General features: G+C 37.4%; 1 protein-coding gene across 2 annotated transcripts; it reads left to right on the forward strand.

Moving 5' to 3' along the window:
- The first annotated feature begins 233 nt into the window (after positions 1-233).
- On the forward strand, positions 234-26,411 carry ddhd1a (DDHD domain containing 1a). Of its 2 annotated transcripts, XR_008157625.1 has the most exons (15): positions 234-1,516; positions 3,227-3,403; positions 6,449-6,544; positions 11,844-11,972; positions 13,085-13,232; positions 15,939-16,048; positions 16,313-16,419; positions 18,595-18,854; positions 18,948-19,023; positions 19,461-19,610; positions 19,700-19,764; positions 20,797-20,957; positions 23,084-23,257; positions 23,843-24,760; positions 25,068-26,411. XR_008157625.1 is itself a non-coding variant. In XM_052579786.1 (14 exons), the coding sequence occupies exons 1-14, from the start codon at positions 841-843 to the stop codon at positions 24,019-24,021; spliced, it is 2,508 nt and encodes an 835-aa protein (XP_052435746.1). In that variant the 5' UTR covers positions 234-840; the 3' UTR covers positions 24,022-26,411. The 2 variants fall into 2 exon arrangements, 1 of the variants encoding a protein (XP_052435746.1); XM_052579786.1 differs by having other exon boundaries at positions 23,843-26,411.
- The last annotated feature ends 445 nt before the right edge of the window (positions 26,412-26,856 follow it).

Genomic DNA, 26,856 nt, shown 5'->3' on the forward strand with positions numbered 1-26,856 from the left:
ATTCAAACTCGCTCGCTCGCGCTCTCTCTTCCAGCTCGACGCTACTCCGCGTTGGATTGTGGGAAATAGTGCTTCAGCGAGTGGACATCGGCTGAACACTCGACATCAGAATGAATTGTGCGTAAAAAGTAGTGGACGAATGTAGGGAATTAAGTCGTTCACTCAGAATTCGGACAGCACTACAAAATGGCTGACACCCAATATAGTGCACTATATAGTGGATAGTGAGCGGTTTCCGACACAGCACTGAACTTGTTTAGGCAAAAAACGCGCGCGCCCTGCTCTCATACGCGCGCTGAGCGCCTACGCACTGCGTCTCCTGTGACGTAAGGCCGTACAAACCGCCCTCGCAAGCAGGACAGCCGGCGTCAGACTGACTGGAATAGTGCACAGACTTATGTTTCTATTTGTGACATGGAGTGGCGGAATAAACAGAGCGGACGAGCGTGATTCGGTGACATGACAAGCTCCGGTTCGGTTGAGAAACGGGGGGTTTGGAGCAGCGCGTAAATCCGGTAACATAGTGCAGATTTCAGTGCAGAAATCGCTGCAGTCTGTCCGACCGGTCTTTCATCGTTGCCCTCAGATGTAAAGCAGCTTTAAACAGCTCAATAAGACGACAGAAAGTCGTTTAATATACGTTTAAAAGTGACTAGTTGCTTCTAAGCTACTTTTGTTGTTGAGGTATGACGTCATACTGTCAGGTAACTCCACGCTGGTCATTCATGCTCACCTGACCAGCAATAAACAGCTGAAAAACATGACATGCTGTCATTAATGGCTCCTGGCTGATGAGCTGTAGTGGCAGGTTGAGTGACAGCTGTTACGGTTTGTTTTGACATGACATCATGGCCCTTGTTTGGTGACGTCACAGATCTCAGTTCCGGTCGCCACTGGCTCCACAAGGAAGGAGTTATGAGCAGTCTTACTAAGAAGACACGGTTTATTAACACTCCTGGCAATAAACTATCTTTTGGCAATAGATACCGTAACGATGCCTACATCAGCCTCTACGACGAGTCCATCGGGAGAGGGATGTACACAGTGCGGTCAGACACAGACACACACCCTTCACTCAGGAACCATGACCATCCTGCCTCGGGCGTCCTCTCTAGGGGCCATCTGGACCCTCGCACAGACCACACAGACCCTGCCTCAGACAGCCACGGACAGGAGCGTCTGCTCGGCGCTCAGACACCGGCCCGCTCCAGACACAGACTCCAGCTGACCACCGAGCTGGGGCCCGAGGAGGTCAGGTGGTCTTACAAAGAGGACAAGAAGACATGGAAGCCCTTCATGGGACACGACTCTCTCAGGATAGAGATCATGTATCGCAGATTCTGCCAGTTAAACCAGGAAAGGGCTTTGAGGCGTGGTGGAGAGGAGACTCCTGAAGACGAAGGGCTGGATACCAGCAAGAAGAGCAGCGACTTCACGATCGAGGCCGTGTGTGTCAGAGGAGGACTCTATGAAGTGGATGTGAGGAAGAAAGAGTGCTATCCGGTGTACTGGAACCGTAAGTGATGCTCCGTGATGGGTCAAGTCACTTTATATGTGACCCTGGAGCACAAAACCAGTCATAAGAGCAATGCATATTACTAATCAAAAATTAAGTTCTGATATTTTTACAGTAGGACATTTTTAAATATCTTCATGGAACATGATCTTTACTTAATATCCTAATAATTTTTGGCATAAAAGAGAAATTAAGAATTTTGACTCGTACAATATTTTGTTGACTATTACTACAAATATACCCCAGAGTGTGTTGGTGCGTTAAGAGTTTAGGAAACTTGTTAAAAAACTGTCATAGCGATTGTAAAAAACTGTAATGACCATAAATGTGAGCTTGAATCTCTATGCCAGGAATATTGTATCCAGTCTCATCACCAGATTCAGTCAGAAGATTTTTTCTGCTGTTTAAAATCAGCACACAGTGTTTTGTCTGACACCCAAAACTGAGCTCGAGAGAGGAAACTGTGAAAGAGCGGAAAGCAGGAGATGAAGTGATGATAAAAATGAGCCAGGATTATTGAATAATCTTATTTAATCTGGATTTCGTTTGACCAGCACAAATCCAACAAGTGTTTTCAGAGTAAAGCAATAGAAAAACTGCTTCACAACATCACCCTGCACGCTTCTCTTATCTCTAACTCGTGAAAAGACCATGCAATCTGATTAAATATTAATAAAAAGCAGTACAAGAGCAAGGAACAAATAAAATAATAAGAAATATAATAAAAATGAATAAGCGGTTGAATGATACGTAAATGATTATTTAATTTAATTTAGTATTTATATAATTATAAATGATTTAAAACCACAACACCGCAGTATAGTGGTTTTCTTGAATCTACAAACGTTGCTCTTGCGAGTCCTTAGACAGTGTTATTGAACATTTGTAATGTGCTCATCCTTGCAGGAACAGTACCTGCCCTGTCCACTCAATTATTAACATTCTGTGGTGTCTGTGACACCTGCACTTTCTTCACATCTGGTGTGACAGCAGACCTCTTTTTCTTTTTCCTAAACAATTTTTTATTGGGAGTTGTCAACATTGCAAACCATTTTATGTACATAACTAGAATAAATCATATTTATTCTCCCATCCGGATTAAATTTAGTTTTAAACCACTTTTAAAAATTTGCATTTTTCTTTTTGAAATATGCTATTATATTACAGGGAAGTAAAATCTAGTTGACATTGAAGACGACAGTGATTAAACTTTCACATGATGAAAAATGCTCTTTTTTCAGAATAGATGTTGCATCATTTTAAAGGCAACATTTTTTTTTCTTTTTTTTTATTAACTGTATTAGCATCTCTTGTGAGTGTGATATCACTATAGTGTGTGTTTAGCAGAAGAATTCAGAGTACTACTTTTAAATGCAGTCATACAGAAACTGATTTGGAGCAGGATGCACTTTGAAACAATTTTCACTCAGAAATATCCCTACTTTTGTGTGAATAATTCCAAAGAAACGGGAAGTTACACATTATACTTCAAAGTGTTACATTTAATTCAAAGGATATTTTCTTGTAACATGTACCTCAGTAATCTTTGTCTAATTGACAGCTTCAAAAGAAATTTTTTATAGTGTAGATACACTTCTCCCAATGTTTCTTATGCTTGTACAAATGTTTAGATTACTGAATGATCCTAGTTCCTTCTTCTATTCTGTGGTGTGTGCTAAAAGTGCTTTATTAGTGTTCTCTGCCCTGTAGAACAGGATCGTATCCCTGTCATGAGAGGCCAGTGGTTCATTGACGGCACATGGACGCCTGTCGAGGAGGATGAGAGCGACCTCATTGAGGAAGAACACCTGGCGTGTTTCAGAGGACAACAGATACAGGACGCTTTTGAGAACGACACGCTGAGCAAGACTGTGGACAGAAAAGATGGTGAGAGACTGTTACTAGCACATTATTTGGTTGTTCTAAAGAAGTTCATTGTAAAAAGAGAGCTTTCCTCCTCTGTGTGAGGCTGGTAGTTAGTTTAGAGGTATTGGGAAATGAATGAGTGAAAGGTTTTGTTCCTGACAAGGTCACACCTGCCCTTATTGTCATTACCTGTTGAAAAATGACAGCTATTTTCTATTCATAAACACACACAAGCTCTTTCTCCACTGACAGGGTGCTGGTGCTATCTGGAAGCACAGAAAATGAGCTCCACTGGAAAAATAGCTGGAGAGTCTGCTCCACACTGACCCCTAAAACAAGCCGGTCTCAAACCAGGAAGGACTAATATCAGGAGAGAGATCTCTTAAACAAAATGTTTTAAAAACAACAGTTAACTTAATCTGTCAGTACTGACACAAATTAACGCTGGAAAGCATACATCTAGATAGATCAAATACATTGCACAGTGGCAGTTGTTTAATACTAAGTTGTTCATGTGTGATAAAATATTGTCTACAAATATCAAGTTAATTTGATGAGTTTATATTAGTCGTACATTACGTTGCATTAAATCAGCTCACGATGGCCTGATGCTTAATGAGTTCATTTAAATGTTGTATAACGATATCTATGACATCGTCTGTAGTGATGTATGTAAGACATGCTGAACTTCTGGGTTGAGCACTGACAAGAGTGTAGAGTTAACATCTGTGTAAATTAACTTTGATAATTGAATTAGAGCAGTGATTAGGGGTGCTCCGATCACGATCGGCCGATCGTTATGCGCATCTCGTCAGTAAAGCCGGTTCTCTAATCAGCGGTTAATTCCCTCAGGTGTGTGATTTCACATAGAGCAGCTGTTACTACACAGAGCCGTTGTTAATAGAGAAGATGCGCAAATCAGGTTAATTTTCAGCGTTTATTGGCCCATCTTCTCAGTTAACAACGGCTCTGTGTAGTAACAGCTGCTCTATGTGAAATCACACACCTGATGGAATTAACCGCTGATTAGAAAACCGGCTTTACTGACGAGATGCGCATTAACGATCGGCCGATCGTGATCGGAGCACCCCTAGCAGTGATGGAAACTAAATACAGAGTTAAGTTAAACGTGCAACCCAGAAGTGAATATCCATGATGGCAATTTAACACAACAGTTGAAAGACACTGAGTTAGGTCTTATTTTTTATTTAATTTTATTTTAAAGTTTTTTTGTTTTGTTTTATAGGGAAATGGATTATAGTCAGTAAAATAGGAAGGAATTGAATCGGATTATGAGATATGTAGTGAGACTAAAGTCAACTTGAGGATAAAGTAGAATTTGTAGACACTGTATAGACTGCTGGAGACAGAAGCCCATGTCATGACAGCTGAAGAGAGGATTTTGCTGCTGAGGATCTGGATGGCCTCAAATTACACTTTTGCAAAAAGCAGCAATCTCTTAATTTGCCATTGGGCCAGAGAGACTCATATCAAATTGATATTAAGCAATAGGGTCTAAACAGCTAGGTACATTTATCCTTTCCTTTAAACTACACTACTTCACTGTCTTGTAGGCCACTTACTCTTGAGGTGCTAAATCTAGGTCATACAAAGTCACATCCAATGTGTATTTAAACTCTAACCTTTAATCACAAGGTTCATTAGAACAAATGTAACTTTCTTGTGCTGAAAATCTTGTCTAATCTCCTCCACTCAGTAATACAAATCTCCTCATCTGCACTTTTACAGTTTATTGTGCTATCAGGAGGATAGCAGATTCTATCAAATGAGCAATTTTGTTGAATAATCGACCTTGGGGTGTCACAGGGCTCTGTACTGGGACCTATGTTTGTCTTATTCTTAAATCATTCGGGTGTAGCTTCTTTTGATTGTAACAGCAGTTTCATGCTGGACACAACACTTTGGTGTGGATTAGTGTTCAAAATAATTTTAAAATTTTCAAAAAAGTCAAATCTGCCTGTATTGAATTTGCATGTGACACTGAGATGTGAGAACATTTTTATTATATGCCACAGATCTTGTGTTTGAGACATTATAGTGTAAAAATCTCTTTTACAAATATAGACTTGTCCCCAAGGAATAAAATAAATGTTTAAAAAGGCTTGTTTTAAGGGTCGGCTGTGTTGGGAATGAGCGCTTGGGTTTTGTAAAGGGAGAAAAATGTTCTGCATTTGGTGTTTAAGAAATAAAGGGAAGGAAAGACAATTAATAATACAGCATCACAGAGGATTGATTTCTCTCTTCAAAATGGAGTTATTTAGGAGTAGGATCCTATTACATGCACATTAGGGTCTGTGTTCTAGTTAAGTCTTTAAACTCAGAAAGGTTTAGATGTTTTGAAGGTGTGGGAATGTTCCTGTGTGCAAGAGCTGTATAATCTCTGCAATGCTTTGCTGGTTTATTATGAAACTACCAGAGATATTTCCTTGTTATTTATGCAGTTCTCTGCAGTAACTTGTTATGTCACACAAGCACAATGAACTAAAAGTATAGACTCTAACAGTGCTTTGTCCTAATTGAGTTTTGTCAATGCACAATGCGTACATAAATACAATAAGATCAAATTAAATTTAATAAAGCCATATTCTTGTGTTTGTATGGTCAGTGAAATATCAAAGTATCAAAACAAAAGCTCCCTTAAAAACTGAATTATTATTATTATTATTAATTTGTGTTTTACATGGTAGAGTGATTTTGTGTTTTCACTGTCTTTACTATTGAAACATTTATTGGTTAACACATCTGAAATAAGAAATGTGTTCTGGGTCATATTACATGCTTTCACTTTGAAATCTTTAAAAAAAGACCTTATAAGCATGTGAGAAGCATGATTTTTACGTGTTACTAACACAGTTCTTGATGTTAATGACTTTAATGCTCAAGTGTGCTGCGGGACTGGCACAATTTTATGGCATCACTTGTATTTTGAGTTGAAAGTTATACAGTACAATGCAGTCTCATAATACTGTGGGTTTTTATTAAAAAATCATATAGGAAAGTGATATTGCTAATAACGTGATCACTTACTGTTTTTTGGTTTGTTAGTTCTTTCCCATTTTCCCCCATTCTACCCTCACTTTCTATTCAGATGGAGTGGATATCAGACGAGTGCTAAAAGTCACAAGCGAAAGCGATGCCAAGGTACTACAACCCTACTTTTTACTCCTTTTACATTCTCTTTTTCTGCCTTTGCTCATTAGAAACCAGCATTAGCTTTACACCCGGAATCACAAATGTGTTTTTTCTGTTCTACTTTTCCCCTGCTGTTTTCTCTTTCTTTCTTTCTTATTATAGCTATTAGGACACTTTATGTAGAATCTGATGTATCCTAAATACCTAAATCAGTGTTTTGGATACATACATTGTGTCTAATGTTAAAGTTAATAGTAATCACAGACCTGTTCTTTGTGTCTAGTTGTACACCAAAATGTCATGCCAGATTGACTGATTGAAACCATTATCACCCAGACGTTAATTTCAAAATGATTACAAAAGAATGGCAAATTACATACCAAATGAAATTTAAAACTTTTATAGCCTGTTCCTGTATAATGTTTCATTTATAACTCCTAAAAGCAATTTTTTACAGTGTATTGCTAACTGATAACATCCAAGGCCAGTAGTTCACAAACTTAGTCAACTTTGAAATCTAAATTTTTAATAGAATATTGACAAACACAAACAACATCTCTTCTCTGATGACATTTGCAAGTTAATGGACCAGAGAAAAATCCCCCTTCATTTTCAAACAGTCTCTGACATGAGATTATTTTGTTTTGCTTGAAAGGCCATTTCATTCAGATATACGTCACAAAAGTGAAGAAAGTATGATTAAAACTTTGTTTAATCCATAATTTTCACCAGACACAACTATTAATTAACACAATATAATATAGATACTTTTTTCACATAGAATGTTGGGTATGTAACAGAATACATTTTAATGCAATATGTTATTACTAGCTTATATTTTAGGGCACTTCCGTTACGGGGCTGACGAGACATGAGACGTGCGACTCCATGTGCAAGCTTTTATTTGACAGAGATGTGGTCATAACAGGCCTGGGTCAAACAATGGCAAACAGGTATATAGAGGGCAAGACACGAGAATAATCCTAGGGCAGGTGTTGGTCTATGATGAGCTAACAAAATCTAGACGTCTAGACAAGAGGGGTAATCCTCAAACTTGAAAAAAAAATGAAACGTGTAAATAGCACAAATAAATAAAAATAAAAAAACATACTGATTAGACAATTTGAAACAGGGCCCACTGGTACAACCTTCACCGGGTCCCCGCTTGTGCAATGTGGAATTAGTTTACAGCTTTTTCAAGCAGTTTGTGATGCATTTTGGAAACAGGAGAAGCACATTTCTAATGCACCATCTAGCTTGATAAACCCCTTCTCAAAGACTTACTGTTTGTCAATTTTATTTGGGTAACACACATATTCTGAATAACGTCGGCAGAATTCGAATGAGCCATTTTAAACTAGATTAATTTCAAGATCACAGTGAGATTAATCTAGATTAAAAAAAAAATTATCTATGCCCACCTCTAGTTTATTTATTTGTAGCATGAATGTAGCCGTCGTACCTGCTTTAACTGCTACATTTATTTGAAATATATTTGACATATTACATATATTTTTGAGATGTTCAATTCACAATGCGGCTAGAGAGAGTCCTTCAAAATACATGCGGAAAACCTGTCGCCGCTCAGAAATTATGACACAAATTTAAATTGATCAACATTTTATTTAAGTTGTTTCTGGATATGGATCTAGGTGTTAGGTGTAGAATTAACCAATAGCCATCTATTAGTTAGAGATAAACCTAAAATTATTACAGTCCAGGAAAGAAGTTGACCAGCAGAGGGCCATAGAGAGCCATTCATTTTACTGGATGGGGCCAGCTGCTGTATCACAACTTCCATTATACATTTTGCGAATTTATGAATATATACACATTAGTTTTTGATGCATTTTGAAATGTCTGTTTTTACAAAATGCCACAATTTTTTTTTATTTTTTATAATAACATTACAAATGTTGGATGACAGCATGAATACCAATAAAAGAAAAAGACACAAAACACACAAAGAACACAAGAAAGGGTATCTTAAAGTGAACATACAAATAAACCCCGTCAGCCAATTACAGAACAGAATAATGCATCATCAGTTTAAAACAATTCTTTTAGAGCTTGGGCTATACTACAATAAGTGACCGTTTGTATTCTAGCCCTATTAACCCTTGCTGTGCTGCGTTCTAAACAAACAATATAATGAAACGACAGCAGACAGAATCTTCTAGGGTTCATGTCAGGAGTCAACCATTGCTAAAATGCCACAGAAATTTGACAGAAAAATGCCACATAAGACACTCCTAAAAGGCAAGACTTAGAGTCAGAATGTAGTTGCATATTATTGATTTAACGGTAGAGATTAAAGTGTAAAAAAAAATAATAATAATAACTTTAGGATATAGAATAAATTAAATATGTAAATAAAGCCAGCAGCAAAATGCAGAAAACAAAATGCGTGAGGAGTGAACATCAAATAACAATGAAAAATGTATAATCACATTCTGTTCGTGTGTGTGTATGTGCGTGCATTAGGTCTCAACTCTTTTGTTCTGCATTTAGGGCTGATTATATTTGACAAATTCTATACAAATGCTTTCTGTGGTAGTCATATCTGTTGTGTGTGTGTATGTGTGTGTGTGAGAGATAGAGAGAGAGAGAGAGAGTGTGTGTTTGTGTGTGTCTGTGAAAGAGAGAGAGTTCGTGTTTGTGTGTGTGTGTGTGTGTGTGCGTGCGTGTATAAGGTCTCCCTTCTTTATATTTTTGTTCTGCATTTGTGGCTGATTTTATTTGCAAATTCTATACAAATGCTCTCTGTGGCAGTCATACCTGTGTGTGTGTGTGTGTGTGAGCATGTCTTTTCCACATTGCATTTGTGCTCTAGTACCTGCCCTTCATTTTGGTGTGAACATTATCAGATTTATTATGGATTTATTTATTTTATTTTTGACAATTTCCCATTAATTTCAATTTGGGGTCAAAGATCAAGATTTAAAAATAAATAAATAAATAAATTACATACCTTCAGAACAACCGAATCAAGTTCTTTTTTTATGTGAATATAGATAGATAATGTAGAAAAGTCACAGAGATGAAGGAGATGAAGATGAGATGAAGGAAAACATTTTTTGTAAACTATAGGGAAATGTTGAGGACAGATGGAGGATTAAAAAATAAAGGTGCTTAAAAGGTTCTTCACAGCGATGCTATAGAAGAATGATTTTTAAGGTGATCTTACAAATTGAAAGATGTCCTCAGATTGTGTCCCTGGGAAATAATCTTGTGTCTGTCAGGAGACTCGACTTGATTTTATCACCCCGATGTCCTTTGACTGTCCTCACTTAAACAGATGAGATTGATAGAGGGACTTGACTGTAGAGATCACTGCCGTTAAAGAATATGAACCTGTCAATCATTCTTATCCAGATCCATCACTGAATCAGACTCACTGTGACTGAATGAACAGTTCAGTGCTTTTGCACAATGCTGTAGGCCTTGCTTTGATCAACCGTAGACGCCTGTGCAAAAGAGCAGCTCTGAGTACAGACAAGGGCACTCTTATGGCACTTTTCCACTGTGTGGTACGACTCGGCCCAGTACGGCTCGGCTCAGTTTGTGTTTCCACTGCAGTTTAGTACTGCTTTAGAGTAGCAGGATTATTCACATCATCATGCATCTACTGCAGCGACTCCTGGATAACTTTTCATCCTGTGTCTCCCCATCAAGCTCTCGCTGGATCTGCTCCTCTGCTATCAACGAGAGGAACGTCTCTATTTCCTCAACAGACCACAAAACAGCCATTTTCTTGGTTGTTAAAATAGTTGCGTTCGGTCCTTCACTGGCTGTGCTGTTTTAAATCTAGCGGTTCTGTTGTGTTTGTGTCACAAGTTCAGTGATCAATCAGTGATCAGCAGAGTTTACACGTCATGTTTCGGTAACGGTACGGTTCACTTGGGACCTCAACCGAGGTGATACTGAAAAAGTACCAGGTACAGTACCCAGTGGAAAACTCCCCAAAAGTGAACCATACTGAATTGAAAAATGCAGTGGAAAAACACCATTGGACCGCAGTCACACCTTTCCCATTAAGAGACAATATTTGGCACCTTAAATTGATTTACAGGTCCATTTGTAATGATATAGAGGCAAAGTTTTTCTAGGCTTATTAATTGTATGTTATTTTTTATGCCATATTCTTAACATTCCATTAAGTGTATTAATAATATAATAAATAAAGCAATAAATGATGTCAAAACAAAGTGATAGTTGTAGATTCAAATCTAAAATTGCCAGTAGGTGCTGCCAAGTCTGTCTAATGAGCAAGCTGTCTGGTCATTCATTCATTCATTCTTTCATTCATTCAATCATTCTTTCAGTGACGAAGCAAATGGTTGTAGTGATGAATCAGTTATGAACCTGAGCCCCGGTCCACTCCAGTGTGGCACTTTGCTCATTATGATTTTTTTGGGAATGTACAAACCCCAGTTAATCGAATAAATAATGGTTTAGCTTCACTTACATTGTGAATTATGGAAACATTTGGATTTGTGCTGAATGAGAGCGGTGAGCCCATACTTTCAGTTTCGCTTTAAATTAGGTTTTGGCTTGTTTATAGCCAGTCTGCTTTCCTGGGCATAATTGGCTAGATTTTATTAATAAACTGTGTACCATATTTTGGTTTTATCCCATCTTCCTTAAGCGTTTTCTATAGCCTAACTGTTTGCATAACGTTGCATTCATGGCTATCTGCTTTACTAATAGTAATGCTATTAAGGATATTAAAGGGGGGGTGAAATGCTCGTTTTCACTCAATCTCCTGTTAATCTTGAGTACCTATAGAGTAGTACTGCGTCCTTCATAACTCCAAAAAGTCTTTAGTTTTATTATATTCATAAGAGAAAGATAGTCTGTACCGATTTTTCCCAGAAAAACACGAGCGTCTAGAGGCGTGACGTGTGGGCGGAGCTAAAGAATCACGAGCGCCAGTAGGCTTTTGCGTTGAGAGCGTTTGGAAGCTGTGACATTACCGTGAGGAAAAAAACATAATCCAAAACAAACCATGGCTAACAATCAGATTCAGCGTATATTTATGATCCAGAAGAAGAATGCAAAAAGTGCCACCATTGGCATATAATGCCACAATGATGACTAAAGTTAATCGATTTAACTGCTATACTCTGACAAAAAAAAAAAAAAAAAAAATGATAATGCTGTAATTATAATGCTGTAAAAAGTTGTTTATTTCCTCTCTCTGTAATTTGACTCCAAGTACTGCATTTACTCAGTAATGTGAACAGTGATGTGTGTCACTTGATAGCCCTGTCTGTGCATGTAATGGGTGTGATCTTCCTCCACGCAGCCGTTCACAGTGTGCAGTTGAGCTGCAGTCATGTGGACTGGTACAGTGTGGACGAGGTGTATCTGTACAGTGATGCCACCACGTCTAAGATCGCACGCACCGTCACGCAGAAGCTGGGCTTCTCTAAAGGTGAGAGGACACACGCTCATCAACCTGCTGTTCAATCACTGCTGTATCATTAGACACATCTGTTATATTCCTTTAAAAAACCTCTCCAAACACACAGCACATGCATAGACTTAATATGTTATTTTAGTATCATTGTTATACTTTTAAAGTTTTTATGAATATAAAAAAAAAGTAATAAAAATTGAAAATGGAACGTATATATTGTGATTGTTGTCAATGTTACTGGATTTGTGTGTGTGTATTTTTGTCTCTCTTTATATATATATATATATATATATATATATATATATATATATATATATATATATATATATACAGGTATATGTCTTTTTAAGTTTTATTAGTTTTCAAGTAATTTTATTTTAGTTATTTTATATTAAAAAAGCAGTAACACTTTAGTTTAAAGACCAATTCTCACTATTAACTAGTTGCTTGCTAACATTCATATTACTAGCATATTGGCTGTTTATTAGTACTTATAAAGCACATATTCATGTATTCTTCTGCATGAACATATTTTAAATCCCTTAATCCTAAACCCCATCCCTAAACTTAACACCTACTTTACCTACGATTAAAAAGCAGTAAATAAGGAGTTTACTTTGGCAAAAGTTATAGATAATGGTTAGTTCATTTAGTTCATGTCTTTTAATAATTTATAGTTTAAGTTGACACTAATGTCCCTGTTAATACTTTACAATTAGGTCACTTAGTTAACATTAGCAATGCATTAACTAAAAATAAGTACAACTTTTGTTACAATATTTATTTGATTTGAGCAATATATTAGTAAATGTAGTAATTAACATTAAGATTATTAAATGCCTTAAACTCTCTTCTATTGGTTGTTCATGTTTCTAATGTTAACAGATAGGATCTCATTGTAAAGTGTTTCTATGACCATGTATTAAGCAAACTGCCGAGCTAGGATGGTTTAAGGTATTGTTTGTGTCCTGAATATTTGTATGATGTTGTGATATTTTGCTCAAGCGCAGTAGAGGAACAGGTGTGAACACAGATGCAGATGCAGAGCTGCAGAAGCACTCTTGATGTGTGTCTGTGTGAATATATGAGCACAGCTCTCATGATGTGTGTGGTGTGTTTGTGCTCAGCCTCCAGCAGTGGCACCAGACTGCATCGCGGCTTCATGGAAGAGGCCTCGCCGCACCATAAACCCCCTCAGACCACACACATTGTGTTTGTGGTGCATGGCATTGGACAGAAGATGGACAAGGATCGTATCATCAAAAACACTGGCATGTGAGTCCTCAGGAGAGCAGCTGGTGATGATGAAGTCCCCAGTGACATGCAGTGGTGAACCACTATAGTGTATAAAATAGGAAAGTATTTAGATGGATGTGTTCATATACAGGGCTTTGCGAAAGTATTCATACCCCTTACTTTTCTTCACGTTTTGTTATGTTGCTGCCTTATGTTTTAAAATTACTTTTTTTCCCACATCAATCTACACTCCATGCACCATAATGGCAGCTCAGGAGCATTCATATTGCTTCTAGATGGTACTACACTTTGAGAGAAGTTAAACTCTGGCGAATTCAATTGAATGGGAATGATTTGGAAAGGCACACATGTCTTAATAATAGGTCTAACAGCTAATCAGAGCAAAAACCAAGCCCTGAGGTCAGAAGAACTGCCTGTGGAGCTCAGAAACAGGTTTGCATCAAGCCACAGATCTGAAGAAGAGTTCAGAAAACCATTCTGCTTCATTGAAGCTTCACAGAAGCATGTGATCTCAACTCGGTCTCTTCCTAGAGCTGGTCTCCTGACCAAACTGAGCATCTGATGGAGAAGGGCTTTGGTTTGAGAGGTGACCGAGAAGCTGATGGTCGCTCTAGTTGAGCTCCATGATCATATGTGGAGACAGGAGAAAGCTACTGAAGGACAAACATCTCTGCAACACTCCTCCGATCTGGGCAAGACTTAATCCTGTCTTCAGTGAAGACACATCAACATGCAGCTAAAGGACCCTCAGACTGAGAAACAGGATTCTCTGGTCTGATGAACCTCGGTTCTGAGGAAAGCAGCTCTGCTCAGCACCTGCACAGTTTATCCCAAAAGTGCAGTGTGTTCTTCAGCAGCACAGACTGAGGGACTTACAGTAAGCACACAGCTGGAGACCGGCTCATAGACATCCACAGCCTGGGCTTGAACCAATCAAAGATTTCTGGAGAAACCTGGAAATGTGTGTCTGTGTGTGTGTTTTAATGTTTATTTGTCATTGAATCGTTCAGTCAAATGATTCTAACGGAGAAACTGGTCTTTATGAATCGAGACACTGACTCCTTCATTTAATTTTTAATTTTTATTTTGTTCAAATGAATATATATATTTTTTAAAAGGCTTAAGCAACAAACATGTTGTCAAAAACACTAGTAAATTGTTATTTTGTTTCTTTTTCTATTTTTTTTCTTTTTTAATCATGATCTCCAATTTATAGGCCTATCTATATACAGTTTATAAAAAACATGATTCTTAATTTATATAGTTTACATGTTGTTTATTGCTGCATATAATTTATTAAAATAGAAGTTTAATTTCAGAAAGTACAATTTGATTTCAAAATTCACCTACATTTTTTGCATTTTGTGTTTTTCAGTTGAATAAAAGACTCATTTCAGGATTTTTTTCTAAAAAAGTCTAAACATCTCGCCTCGTTCTCGTGAACCCAGTCTCGTCTCGTCAAGTGTCTTGTCACACCCCATTAATAAATCAATTTAAAGAAAATGAAGGCCCTTAACAAGTAAAAAGTCAGATGTCATCTGTCACGGCGCTCACTGACTGACTGAGCTGCTCGTGATAACACAAGATTTGTAACTTGGTCCCGCTCTCGCTGAAAATCTGACCATTCCCATCCACTCGCACTAATACTGTGTACAACTGTTCACGCATCAGGGAGCCGCTATCAATGTGTGGGGTATTTCAATCACTTCTGAAATGAGTGAGACTGTGTAAGCACATCCTACCGTATGAGAGCAAGTCCTCCAGCATCTCGTCAGTCATCTCTCCTTATCTCGACCCGTGATCAGTCAGATCTGACTCCTGCATCTATGTTGGATGACCTTTCTTTTTATGGAATTGGGCTGCTTTTAAAACCCTCGTGGGTCAAAGGTTTGACATATTGCATAAATTACATTTGACTGAAATGCTTTTACTCAAACATTTAGCATGCTACCTGTAATAAAAGTGTGCTAAATGTTTTGTGAAAGAGGGCCACTAGAAGGAAACCTTTGAGCTGAGTTTATGGTCCATGTGCAGTGGCTGTAAAATATGTATTTAAGGGATGGAAATTACATATTTTGATATTCGGGACATGGTCATTGCACTACTTTGGGCTCTTTTTTACTTGTGCAATGTACTTATTTCAGTTTTTTTTATTTTTTTTATTTATGAAGACAATTCTGCTTTTGCTTTGTCATTATGGTGTTTGGGCAGTAGATTGATGTGGAGAAAATGAAGGGGTATGAATACTTTAGAAAGGCACTGTATACACGTTAGGAGATCCTAGTTTGCATTTTCTCACAAAATTTGTTTCTCGTGTTTATCACTTAATAACAGTCAACTTTAAAACTGTTTTTTATGTTTTCATTTTGGTTTTAGTAATTCTATGTTTTAAGAATTTGTATGTATTTAGTTTTGCTCATTATTCTCAGTCAAAACAAACAACGAACAAACACAGCGTCCAAACAGTACAGAAGACATATGAAAGAAATTAAACAAAATACAAAAAAGAGAACTTTTTTTTTTTTTCAAAAGATAATTTTATTAGTCTTTGTTTCAATATTTCTACTATTTCTGTCACCTTTCTCTACAGTTTAGGAATTCAACTTTAGCACCTTTGTTTTCACCAATTGTAATAGTTTTATTTGTAGTTGTGAATGCTTCATTCATTTGTAATGAGTGTGTGTGTGTTTTGGAGGGTGTTGTGATGTTCTGTGGTGTGTTCAGGCTGCGGGAAGCTGTGAGGAAGATGGAGGAGAAGCACTTCGCTGATCAAACAGAGGAACACGTGGAGTTTCTGCCGGTCGAGTGGCGCTCTAAACTGGCTTTAGACGGCGGTAAGAGACGCCACACCACGTGTCTGAACAGCTGCTCTTATCACCCTCTGTGCTTTTACCTTTGGTCCACAAACACACACATGCTGTCTTGGCAGGAGAATATAATACAGGCCATAAACCCATCTTTCATCCCTCCATCAGCTGTGCAAACGAAACAGCTCAAACAATGATTTGCATTAACATTAATAATGAAATGATGATTGAACAAGTACATGAGCCTGTGTATGTATATTATTTTGAGAGTGTTGTCCTCTCCACACGCAGACACAGTGGAGTCAATCACACCAGACAAAGTGAGAGGCCTGAGAGACTTACTCAACAGCAGCGCCATGGACATCATGTACTACACCAGTCCTCTCTACAGACACGAGGTGACACACATTCAACAGTTCATCTGAAGATCAACCGATTTAACCACCCTCCAGTTCCACACAACTAAAGCATATATACACTAAAACGAGAAGCGTTGGGTACCAAAACTACTGACACACTACAGCAAAAGACAGAAATAACTGGCTTAAAACCCTTTTTGGGGTGAAAATACTAATGTGCCTAAGACTGTACTTAAAAAACGACATTGTTGCTACTTTATAAAGAATGAGCATCCAGTCATTCACAGAACTGATTAAAGACAGGGACAGACAGCACTCATCTTAAATAAATATCAGAGAGATTGACAGAGATACAGTAGAAACATTATGTGTGCTTTTCTATTAAACAATGATCCAGATCATGAAATACATTTATTAGCCTTAAGGGAAGTTTGGGGAATGAGAGCATCCAAGGAGCGTGTGAATGCTATGGACTTATTTTTAATGTTCTTTAATGTTATCCTTATGTTTTTTTTTTTTGTTTTTTTTTTTCCTTTTATATATAAGTATCGGTTCTGGCACCGTTTAGGTACCATTTTAAAAGTATTGAAATGGCCCCGTATCGTTAAAAACCCAGTCGATACCCAACCCTAGTAACGAGTGGCTTTCATGCACTAATACAATGATCACATAAAGCTGTGAAACTTTTAAGATGCATTTTTGTGGGGGGTTTTGGAGCTTGACAGTCTCTGGTTACTATATACTTTTATTGTACTGAAAAGAGCTGCGTCAGCGAACCATCTCCTTTTGTGTTTCACTGAAGAAAGGAAGTAACATTAGTCTGGAATGAGCTGTATTTTATACATAATATTCAGCATCATTCCTTCAGTGTCACGTGATCTTCAGAAATCAGAATAATATCATGATTTACTGCTCAAGAAACATTTCGGATTATTATCAATGTCGTGCTGCACAATATATATATATATATATATATATATATATATATATATGGAAATTATGATACATTTTATTTTTCATGATTCACAAATGAACAAAGTTCAAAAGAACAGCACTATTTTGACATATAAATCTTCTGAAACATTATAAAAGTCTTGGTAACACTTTATAATAACTGCATGCTATTAATCATTAGTTTATCATTAGGAAACAGTTAATTCATCATTTATAAATCATTAATAGACATTTATAAGCAGTTTATAAATACAGATATAAATGCTTTATACCTGATTTAAAAGCATATCTATAATGTATTTAATAATTGTTTTTTCATACTTTATTAATGATCACTTTATCATTTCTAAATTAAGTATAGCATTATTTACACACCAGTTATTAAGGAGTTGTCAGTGGTTCATAAGATCACTTAGAAATTGTAAGTAAATGATTAATAAACTATTTAAATGTGCATTCATACATCTTTTTATTCAGACATATAGTAATAGTTACTTATAGTTTTAATAAATGGTTTATTAACATGTATTTCTACTGTAAATCAGGTTTAATTCAGGTAGTTATAAAACATATGTAGTTGTTAGTTAACTATTTATGTGAGCTCATCTAAAGTGAGGACTATTTATGCCTTGTAAAGCTTTTACAAATGATATTTAAAGGCTGTTTCTATTTCTATGTTCTGTATCACTGTGTTGTGTTTGTTTCCGTTTTTTGTTTAGAAGATAACTGAGCCTTTAAATATCCTTTATAAATGCTTTACAAGGCATAACTAGTCCTCACTTTAGATGAGCTCACATAAATAGTTAACTGACCACTACTAAATGCTTTATAACTACCTGAATTTACTACATTTCTTGTGATCTTATATATCACTGGCAACTCCTAAATAACTGGTTTGTAAATAATGCTATACTTCATTGAGAATTGATAAATTGATCATTAATAAAGTATGAAAATACACATTATAGATATGCTTTTAAATCAAGAATAAAGCATTTATATCTGTATTTATAAACTGCTTATTATTGTCTATTAATGCTTTATAAATTATGAATTATCTGTTTACTAATGCTAAATTAATGATTACTAGTGTGCAGTTATTATCAAGTGTTAAGTCTTTACTGTCACTTTAAATGATAGAAAGTGTCAACTAATTACTTTAATATCTTACTGATCCCAGTACTATATGCAGTGTCTTCCTCCTGTATATAGCTGACGTGTAGAGTATTTAGTTTATTTTTGCTCTGATGTTCCTTCCAGATCACTAAAGGTTTGACGCAGGAGCTCAACCGTCTCTATTCTCTCTTCTGCTCACGAAACCCTGAGTTTGAGAGCAGAGGCAGAGTGTCCATCATCTCTCACTCGCTGGGCTGCGTCATCACCTTTGATATCATGACCGGCTGGGACCCTGTGCGCTTCTGTCTGCAAGAACATCAGGATCAGCTGGAGGGAGAAGATCTACACTGGACCACTCATGAAGAGCGCCACCTGCTGGAGGACGTGACACTAACCAGACGAAGGTAAGCACCTGCGTAGAAGTGTCTGACCATTAAACAAGCACCACTCAATCTTATATATACATAAATCTTGTAATTAATCTGTGTCTGTGACAGGTTACGAGAACTGCACGATCAGCTTCAGGGCCTGAAGGCATCAAAACCTACTTCCTTCCCTACATTAAAGTTTAAGGTGATGTGGGGACATTAAAGGAATAGTTTACCCAAAAAAAGCTGATAATGTACTCATTCTCAGACCTTTCAAAGTGTAAATGAGTTTGTTTCTTCATCAGGTTTGTAGAAATGTAGCACTGCATCAGTGTCTCATCAATGGATGCTCTGCAGTGAATGGGTGCCGTCAGAATGAGAGTCCAAACATCTGATAAAAACATCACGGTAATCCACAGCACTCCAGTCCATTAATTCTAATGTCTTCTCCAGATGTTTGGACTCTCATTCTGACGGCACCCATTCACTGCACAGCATCCATTGATGAGACACTGATGCAGTGCTACATTTCTACAAACCTGATGAAGAAACGCACTCCTCCTGATCTTGGATGATCTGAGGCTGAGCACATCTGTACAGTATCTCTACAGAATATAATAAATCTCATTAAATAATTGGCAGGTGGAGAACTTCTTCTGCATGGGGTCTCCTCTGGCTGTGTTTCTGGCTTTGAGAGGCATCCGGCCCGGGACCAGCGGTCACCAGGACCACATCATGCCCAAATCCATCTGCCGGCGCCTCTTCAACATCTTCCACCCATCAGATCCTGTGGTGAGACCACGTCACTGCATCTCAGTCGTCAGCTGGCAGTGCAAGGGATTCAGTTAACTGTTTGTGTCATGTATTTCCTCGTCCTTCAGGCCTATCGACTGGAGCCTCTGGTGTTAAAGCACTACAGCCACATCGCTCCTGTGCAGATACACTGGTGAGTCTTGATCTCTTCTTATTTGGGTAGAGTTTATTCAGTACTAACCAGGAACATTCATCTACATGCTTGGGAAATATAACATTTGATTTCCTCAGTCAAAATTACCTTCCTGTTTATAGTAGTGTTTTAAAGCAGTGGTTCTCATCCTTTTTGGCACAAAGGCCCCCTGTTGTCCAATATTTGAGCCCCCAATCATATAAGCTAAAATACTTTTTAGATGAACTTTTATTTATTATTATTATTATTATTTAACAGAAACTGAGTGCTGATGTATTAAACTATTAGTCACAGTTAATTTAATGATTCCAGTAGTTTCAAGAACTGTATGTGTTTTAATAAACAAATAGTCATTAAGGTAGAAACGAGTTTACATGTTGATTTGATGTGTTCTTACTAGTGCTGTCAAACGATTAATCACCATTTGTTTACATAATATACGTGTGTACTGTGTTTATTTATTATGCATCTATAAATACACAAACATGCATGCATATATTTCAGAAACATTTTATACATTTAAAATATTTATATATATATAGTAGTAATGATATTAATACAAATATATACATGGAAATATTTTCAAACTGTATACTGTATGTTTGTGTATTTATATATACAATAAATATAAACAGTACACATATTATTGAAACAAAAACTTTTATTTTGGATGCGATTATTCACGATGAATCATTTGACAGCATTAGTTCTTACCATTTAAATTATATTTTTTATTTTATTTCATGTTATGTTTTATTTATAGTTACAATCACACACTAGAAAAGTGTGACACACACAAAAGTTTAGAATAATTAGGATGTTTTGATGATCTCTTATGATCCTTCAGAAATAATATGCTGATTTGCTGCTCAAGAAACAGTTCTTATTATCAAAGTTGAAAAAAATGGTTTCTCACAAAAATCTGAAGCAGCTGAACAACTGAGCACCGATAACAGCTGGTGATTTTTCCTGTGGGCTCCAGAATCACTGGTTTATGACTCTGGATGAGTGTTTGGATGTCTTGTTTTGAAGGTGTAACACCATGGACCCCACCCCGTATGATGAGATCAGAGCCACCTATCTCAGTGTGAGCAGGAGCGACTCGGAGAGCCCCAGTCCCAGCAGATCACCTGTGCTGAGCAGGACACACTACAGAGAGTCCATCACCAGCCTGGGCAAGGCCAGCATACTGGGTACAGCTGATTCATACTGGGTGCCATACATCGTCTGTGCTTTTGATGATGTGTGATTTGACATTATTGAGTATTACTACAGAGTGCATGTATTGCGTGAAGTCCAGACTAGAGCCAGTGTGCATTTAGAGTGCGTTCTCTCACTGCATGAATGCATTAAAATCTTTAGCATTTCATATAGTTAGTAATCAGTATCACACAGAGTGCTGTTTATTTCTCCGAAAATGACCATGATTACAAAACAGTTAAAAAAAACTTTTATTTATTTATTTATTTATTTTTGCTTAAAGGGACAATAAGTAACTTTTTAGGTATTTTATTATCTAAAATCAATATTTTTATTCATAAATATGCCCTCAATGGTGTACAAATACCTATGCCAATGTTTAAACTAATCCTCGTAAATGAAGAATTTATTATCTTTATATACATGGGACGGGTAGGTCGACGGAGGCTTCCATGTAGTTCCGCCATCTTGCAAAACTATAATAGCAGAGAGGGACAAAAAGTACTAAGCCAACGCGTTTCCACAGCGCATTTTCGGTCAGAGCCAGAAACGCAGGTGCAGAGCAGTGAGAGGCGCTTGAAACTGCACCGGCAAGTTTAAAAGTCTGGATTGCATTCTTATTATGGACCATACATATGCCGCGCCACAGGAGAAGAAAACATCGTCGCCAAAACAGTCAAAAATAGAACGTAAAAGGAAACGTGACCGTAGATTACAGAAAACAAGAGTTAATGTCGGGGAAGCTTTTTCTAGGTGGAAAGAGCTAATGCTGGATAAAGATTTCAAAAGAGACGCTGAAGTGGCCAGTTTTCTTCTCGACAGGTAAGTCAGTGTTACAATCTATATTATAATATTTTTTTTATATCTAACAATGCATATAATTCAGAAAATATAACGAATAAATTAGACATAACTACTAATTACAATATTTCATGTTTTCCACAGTCAGTAATTCATACTGTAACATTCGTTTGTTAGTTGTCATGTTGCAGTTTGTTTGAAATAACACACCTGTTCACCTGAAGGAAAACTCGACGAAGTGCTATTAGAAGACATCCTGTCAAAGCTTTTTGGTACATATCGCCCACCGTAGATGCAACGCGCATTTGAAAAAGTGAGGCGCTGGAGAGCAAAATTAGTTTGAATGCAAAATACCACTAGATGGGAGTAATTCCTACTTAGTGTCCCTTTAATTTTGACAACCAGAATAATTCCAAACACAACCTCTGCACTGTTTTAAGCCTCTGAGCAACACAACGGTGTTTGGTCACTGAATCTATCGCTCGTTTAAATGATTCGCTTCAATCGCAGTGACTCACTTATTAACAGTGACTTGCTGCCACCTACTGGCGGTTTAGTTTCCCATTTAACGTTTCTTTTTATTATTTAAATAATTTCAAATAAGAGCATTCAACTTTATGTTTAACGTGCCAATATTATGGGTTATGAAAGTTCTTATTTTTGTTTTCGGAGTCCCCAACAACCGGTGATGTGCATGCAAGGTCAAATATGCATTTATTTTTAACTTGTTTGCTCAGCGACGCACTTTCAGATTGAAAACTTTGCAAATCCATAATGGGGCACTTTAATATATCAAATCATTATTTCTGCATTTGTAACTGCAGGTTACATGCATTCGTGTCCTTCATGAAACAATAGTGTGTAAATAGATCTGAAAGCCCCTTCAGATGCAGCTTCTTTGTTTCCTCTGCATTGAATAGATGGATACTGATAGTTTTACTGATCCTAATTTCAGCTGCTTGGTCCACATGTCTTATTGTAATTCACTGATTAAATGTAAGAATCTGACTCATAATGTACACTTTTAGAAACATGGCTGTATAAAGGTACAAATGCCCATTAAAAGGTAAAAGTAAATTTTTGATTAATTGGAAAAGGTTGATTTCTATCAGTGTGTACTGACCACACAGAATATGAAGAATATCAGAAACGCTCAGCTGTCCAGGAAAGTCCTTAAGATACCAGCACAATAACACACTGCTCTGAATTCATGATCATATCAGTCTGATTGAGAGCTGATTTATGCACATATTCAGATTTATAATTGAAGTACTAACAGATGGTTGTGTGCTGATCTGTGTCTCTTGTGTTTGTGCAGGCGCTGCTAGTATCGGTAAGGGCATCAGCGGGATGTTATTCTCTCGATTCTCTCGATCACACAGCCTGCCGTCCGCTGGGGATTCTGGGATTGGTGACAGTGAGGACAGCCAAAGCACTTTTACATTTTCAGCCATATCTCCATCCTCTTCCTCCTCTTCATTGGATGCAGCGGGTGTGTACATCCAACACTTGTGTTCTCTTACTGCAGTGAAATGATGAAGTACACTTACAAGATTAACTCATGCTTTCTGTCAGCAAGGCTGCATTCAATTGATCCCAAGTGACAGTAAAGACATTTCTAATATCGCAAGAGATTTCAGTTTCAAATAAATGCTGTTATTCTGAACTTCCTGTTCACCTGTGAATCCTGAAAAATAAAATATATCACGTTTCCACAAAATATTCTGCAGCACAACTATAATAATATAATCTGATAAAAATCAGAAATGTTTGTTGAGCAGTAAATGATCATATTATTCTGATTTCTGAAGATCATGTGACACTGAAGACTGGAGGAATGATGCTGAAAATACAGCGGAGCATCACAGAAATACATTACACTTTAACACAGATTCACACAGAAAACAGCTGTTTTACACTGTAATAATATTTCACAGTTTGAATGAAGTAAATGCAGTATTGATGAGCAGAAGAAACATCAAACCGTTAAACAGTAGTGTGTTTACTGATTCCTTCTGATTGGTTGTTGTGTGTGTGTGTGTGTGTGTGTGTGTGTGTGTGTGTGTGTGTGTCACAGCTGAGATGGAGCATCGCATTGACTACGAGCTTCGGGAGGGTCTGGTGGAGAGCCGCTATTGGTCGGCTGTGACCTCACACACGAGCTACTGGACGTCCCATGACGTCGCCCTGTTCCTCCTGACCTTCATATACAGGCCACAGAGCACAGACCAGACAGAAAACCCCAGTCCCGTGTAGCACAGACAGCACTTCCCACAAGAAAGACTGATCCCATCCTGTCTGCTCTGGGTCTCCAGGAGGCTTCAGAGAAAGTGTCCTAAGCCTTCCCAAACAGCTCCTGACCTCATCACTGTTTATAAGCCCACAGAGTGCCCCTGGTCCATAGGAGCTACATGCACAGTTTGGACTGTGCACGTCTAGGGGATCCAGTCCTTCAGTTTCCTCCATGGATTCAGAAATGAGGGAATTGAAACTTTTTATCTCATAATTCAGACTTATTTTCTCAAAGTTGTGAGTTTACTGTAAATAGTGAGAACACGAATGCAAGTTAATTGCAGGTTTACATTTCACAATTCTGATTCTATTTTTCTCTTATTGTGAACATATTAGGGGTGTAACGATACGCGTATTCGTATTGAACCGTTCGGTACGAGGCTTTCGGTTCGGTACGCGGTACGCATTATGTACCGAACGGTTCGTTGGACTAATTAATTATATTTGGAAAATAAATTAAAAATTGTGAAATATAATGATATGCGTTCAACAAGGTAGCCCAATAACCCAAACGACGTAACAGGCAACGCCCCTGACACCCCCGAACAAGAAAAAAAAAACACCATCTTATATGTTTATGTTAGGCTACTCAGTCAGGCGCAAGCTCATTCAGTACGCGCTGAAGGCTCATTGCAAAATAGCCAATGCGTTTAACAGACAACAAATAGAAGATCCTCCAATAACCAACAGGTCTGGTGTTTGGGTGTGTGGTGGTTATAAAAATAGATAAAACTAATAATAATTAGTGTCATCAATATGTCATCAAAAAAAATAAATAAACTGAATGTCATTAATGCATAGTGTATGATTTTGGATGATGGCGATTGGTATTCCTTGCCTAGTATGGATGATTGATCATTTGATTATTTTTGCCTTGGAACTTTCACCTGCTGGGGGAGGGGCGCGCTGCTGAGACAATACAGAGACTCAGAAGATATTGCAGCAGCTCCGTGTCCTGTGTCTTTTATTGACTCTTTTTCTCCCCTAATCAGGCGGTTAGGGTGCTACAGGTGCACTTTACCAATCGATCGGGGCATCCAAACAAGTACGGTAATCAAAATGGACTAGTACTGTACTGTGTCGGAATTTCCTGAGCAGTACGATTCAATTAACAGGCCTGCACGTTATTAGATAGAAGAACTGTTATAAATAGAACGTATGCACGGGCAGTTTTGAAAACTCCACCTACTTTGCTCTTGGCATAGTGCAGCGCAAATCGCGTGGTATCTGAAGGGCAACGCTGAGCCCAGGGTCCAGCGCCGTGCATATCGCGTCCTGTGTGAAAGACCCTTTAGCCATTTTGCAACGAGCCTTCAGCGCGTACTGAGTGAGCGAGCGCCTTACTCTGTAGTGGAAAACGCAGGTTTTAAGAACATTCTTAATGTAATTTAGCCCCGTTACAATATTCCTTCATGAGCCCATTTCAGCCAGACCGTAATTCCTGCTTTGTTCTAAAAAACATAAGCCCTATAGAGAACCAATTGAGTAAAAACACACTCAATATAAAGAGTTATAGAGTTCCATATAAAAAGTTACATCTTTGTATTTGTTCATAACTACTACAATAATATAACATTTTCATTTTTTTTTTTATAAGGAGCTGTTTTTGTTTTATACAGTATGCTGCTAAGAAAACACCATAGAAGATGGGTAAAGAATAGCTCCATCATTGTTCAATGTAAAAAAAACAAAAAACATACTTTGTAGCCAATTTTTTTCTTTTTGCTGTATCTAAAACGTACCGAACCGTACCGAACCGAACCGTGACATCAGTGAATCGTATCGAACCGAACCGTGATTTTTGTGAACCGTTACACCCCTAGAACATATAACATCAGAATTGCAATAAAGTCACAAAATGTCACAATTCCTTTATATATATATATATATATATATATATATATATATATATATATATATATATATATATATATATATATATATATATATATATGGTGGAAGCGAGCTTTCATGCACAATGAACCCTAATAATAACGTCTGGCACTTATTTAACTGGGTACATTAGAGATTTTTGTTTTGACTTGAGGGAGCAATGTCTATTTAATGCAATAAGAAGCACAACTATTGTTAACAAAATGTATTTTTATGCAGAAGGGTACTTGAGGTTTCATTATTATTCTCTCACAACTACATCGTGTTGTGGTTTGACCTTATTTATTAATATTACTGATGCAGTGCACATGATTGTGAACGGATGGGCAGGTGATTGAATGTGCTGATGCTGGAGAATCTTAAGAAACCTGTCTAGAACATGTCAAAGTCACATTTCTTTCTTTGTTGGTTTGTTTTTGTCTTGTGTATCCCACAGTGTCATCAGTAAAGCTTTATCATCACCAGTGTGTCTGTTTCCCTGGGTCTCAGTTGTGCTCTTAATGTCATTAAACAGTGATGCTCTTATAACGAGTCACCTCCGTGCTCTTGTTCATCACAAGGCCAATCAGAGAGAACCTTCCTCAGAAAAACACTCAATCTATTTATTTTTAAATAAAATACGGGACATTACCAGATAAACAGGTTTTAATGAGAACAGGACACTGGAAGGCAGCACAAATCAATAACATTTACACACACACAGTTCCTCTTTATATTTTATAGGTTTATCACAAACAAAGCACAGTCTTGCCATGTTCCTCAAGGGTTGGGCATCACTCGTAGTTGAGGGTTTTCTGTCAAATGGGTGTTACGTTACAGAAATCTGACCAATATTGTGTTTTCCTTAATGCTGGATGTGTTTCATCTTGTGTCTTCTCCAGATGTTCACTGCTGGACTGGAGTGCT

This window comes from Carassius gibelio, chromosome B17 (assembly GCF_023724105.1).
Source record: "Carassius gibelio isolate Cgi1373 ecotype wild population from Czech Republic chromosome B17, carGib1.2-hapl.c, whole genome shotgun sequence".
Taxonomy (NCBI): domain Eukaryota; kingdom Metazoa; phylum Chordata; class Actinopteri; order Cypriniformes; family Cyprinidae; genus Carassius; species Carassius gibelio.